Source organism: Mesoplodon mirus (assembly GCF_964341445.2).
Source record: "Mesoplodon mirus genome assembly, chromosome: X".
Lineage (NCBI taxonomy): Eukaryota > Metazoa > Chordata > Mammalia > Artiodactyla > Ziphiidae > Mesoplodon > Mesoplodon mirus.
In genome coordinates, this window is record NC_138981.1 from 139480841 (window position 1) to 139483677 (window position 2837).

At 61.6% G+C, this 2837-nt stretch overlaps 1 protein-coding gene across 1 annotated transcript; it reads right to left on the bottom strand.

Annotated features, from left to right (window-relative positions):
- Positions 1-800: 800 nt before the first annotated feature.
- LOC309796864 (sodium- and chloride-dependent creatine transporter 1-like) lies at positions 801-2531 on the bottom strand. Its single transcript, XM_082610273.1, has 4 exons — positions 2350-2531; positions 1299-1433; positions 1104-1207; positions 801-1015 (listed from the first exon to the last, which is right to left on the bottom strand). Exons 1-4 carry the CDS (start codon positions 2500-2502, stop codon positions 826-828), a joined length of 582 nt encoding a protein of 193 aa, XP_082466399.1. The 5' UTR covers positions 2503-2531; the 3' UTR covers positions 801-825.
- Positions 2532-2837: the final 306 nt, after the last annotated feature.

Below are 2837 nucleotides of genomic sequence, written 5' to 3' on the forward strand. Positions count from 1 at the left end.
ATCCAGCCCCACAGGGCTCTTTGCCCTTTAGGAAAAACGAGGCCCATTCATTCCTGCCTCAGGGCCTTTGCACTGGCCTTTTCTTGTCTAGAACTCTTCATCCAGAGTTCACCGGGGTTACTGAAATGTCACCCGCTCAGCCAGGCTTTGCTGGCCACCCTATTTGAAATTGCATCCCACTTTCTCCTCAAGTGCATTACTTATAAAAGGCGTGAGCTTGCCTTGAAGCCCCATCAGGATCCCTCTGTCCATATTTTTGCAGACATCACCCCATCCCGATAAATGGTACTTGACAGAAATGGGTATTAATGTGCTAGAGATGATCACACAGAAAACCTCTTTTAGGGAGCATGTGACTTAACTTGGGGAGGGCCTCTTATAAGCATCTGTATTTTTTATCGATATTTCTCTGGAACACGAATGGGTAGATCATGTTGGCCATGTACAGGCAGGAACACAGACCCTGGGGTCACATGGACAACTCACAGCTCTGCCGCTTATTTAATCTCTCTGAGCTGTAGTTTTCCCATTTGTAAAAAGGGCAGAATGCCATCTGGTTACTTCAGAGTTGCTAATGAGATGAGGCAGCCAACACACCTAGAGTAGTGCCCAACCAAAGGTAGAAGGCAAGGGACTTCCCTGGTGGCGCCGTGGTTAAGGATCCGCCTGCAAAGGCAGGGGACACGGGTTCGATCCCTGGTCCGGGAAGATTCCACATGCCGCGGAGCAGCTAAGCCCGTGCGCCACAACTACTGAGTCTGAGCTCTGGAGACCACGAGCCCCATCTACTGAGCCCACGTGCCATAACTACTGCAGCTCTCGCGCCTAGAGCCCACGCTCTGCAACAAGAGAAGCCACAGAAATGAGAAGACTGCACACCACAACGAAAAGTAGCCCCCACTTGCCACAACTAGAGAAAGCCCGCACGTTGGCCATGAAGCCCAGGATGGAGAAGACCACGAAGCCAGCAAAGAAGCTGGTCCCGCTGTTGATAAGTGCGAGGATGATGGCATCCCTGGGGGCAGAGGGGACCATGTGGGCTGGTGAGACTGCCTGCTGCCCACGGGCAGGCAGGGCAGGGGTGGCAGGGCCGTAGTGCCTACTTGTAGCAGTTGTTGTTGAAGCGATTGTAGCTGCCCAGGGCCGTGAGGGCCCCCAGGCCAATGGCGTAAGGAAAGAAAATCTGGGTCCCGGCATCTATCCATACCTGGAGGTGAGCGAGGGGAGAGCAGGTGTGAGGAGCCCTGCTAGGCCGGCCTGCTCCCGCACCGTGTCCCCCCACCCGACCTCTACCTCACCTGAGGGGACGCCAGCTTCGACCAGTCGGGCTTGAGATAGTAGACGATGCCGTCCAGGGCTCCAGGCAGCAGCACTCCCCGCACGAGCAGCACAACCAGGACCACGTAGGGGAATGTAGCGGTGAAATACACGACCTGGGGGGCGGGGCCCCTCAGAGGGGTCCTGCGGCACCCACCTCCCCCTTAGGCGCCCTCAGCCTGCGCAGGGCTGCCAGGAAGGCCACGGTCCCCATCCGCACCCCCCCCCCACAGCTGGCCGGTGTGCTCAGTGCTGAGGAGGGAGGCCACCCAGCGGCACCCCCTTCTACTCATCAGAGCCACGGCTCCTCCCAAAGGAAGCTGGGTGTTTGGCTGGGGCACCAGCAGCCCCACGGCAAGAAGTACAGGTCAGCTGCAGAGGGAGGGAGAGGCAGGGAGCGAGGCCGCAGCCCGCAGGCAGGTCCCACGCCTCCCGTGCCGACTCCAGGTCCTCGTCTGCAGAGAGGCGGGGGTCCTCGGTGCCGGGGATTAGAACTCAGCTAGCCAGAGACAGAGGCAAGATCAAGACCACAGCAAAGGCCTCTGCCTCCCACCCAAGCAGCGCCAAGCGGCTGCTCTGCGGACCCTGCTGGAATGCTCCCGCCCTCCAGAGACCTGGCTGTGTCCCGCGTGTCCCGCAACCGTCGGCACGCTGTCTTATTGTGTCTGTTCACACAGTTGTCCCCGCAACCTGACAGGGAGCCCCTGAGGGAGGGATGTGTGCAGGCTCCCTGCTGGGTGCCCCAGGGCAGACAGGCAGGTGAGGAAGACAGACCGACAAGGTCAAAAAACTGACTCAGAGCCAGAACCCAGAGAAACTGGAAGGGAGGGAAGGCTGCCGGGCCTGGAGGCGCAGGGTGGGGAGGACTCTCCAGCCAGGGGGTGGGGATCAAGTGGCCCGGACTGAAGTCCCTGCCCCTCCTCGGGCTCTGGCCCTGGTGCAGTCTCCTCCCGTGGCAGCAGTGGTCGCTGGCAGACACCCACACCCCCCCACGCAGTGCTGCCCCCAGGCCTGCCGTCACCCCGGCTGGACCTTTCCTGTTGACTTGACCCCCTTCCAGACACAGAAGTAGACCAGCACCCAGCGGGCCAGGAGACACAGGGTCACCTCCCAGTTGAGGGCCCCCGGAACCTCCAGCCCTCCGGAGAGCTGCAAGACTTTGTTCCTGTGGGAGGGAAAGGCCATGAGGGCTGTGCCAGCAAAGGGCCAGGAGACTCGGGGTGGCCCTGGGGTGGTGCCCCCCGCCCCCCCCCCCGCGCCCCCCCTGCCGCAGCCCTTGCGTCCAGCCGGTTTTCCCCACGCACCTGGCCGGCCCGGGCCAAGCCTGCAGCCTGGAGTCGCCGCAGTCTGTGTCCCTGGAGCCTTGGAGCTGCTGGTGGCCTGGCCCCACGCCGTCCACAACAGGCCCAGAAGCAGTCCCCCACTTCCTTCCCCAGGCGGGCAGGCACCGCCCGCTCTGCATCCCTGGCCTCAGCCCCCCAGGGCCGGGCCCCAACACACGTGCACGTGCACACACATGC

Excerpts from the sequence above, each read along its gene's own strand:
- LOC309796864 (XM_082610273.1), bottom strand. The coding sequence starts at position 2,502 with ATGGCCTTTCCCTCCCACAGGAACAAAGTCTTGCAGCTCTCCGGAGGG. Across the intron at positions 1,434-2,349 it reads GGGTCAAGTCAACAGGAAAG|GTCGTGTATTTCACCGCTAC; the intron begins GTCCAGCCGGGG and ends CCCGCCCCCCAG. Across the intron at positions 1,016-1,103 it reads TTCAACAACAACTGCTACAA|GGATGCCATCATCCTCGCAC; the intron begins GTAGGCACTACG and ends CTCTGCCCCCAG.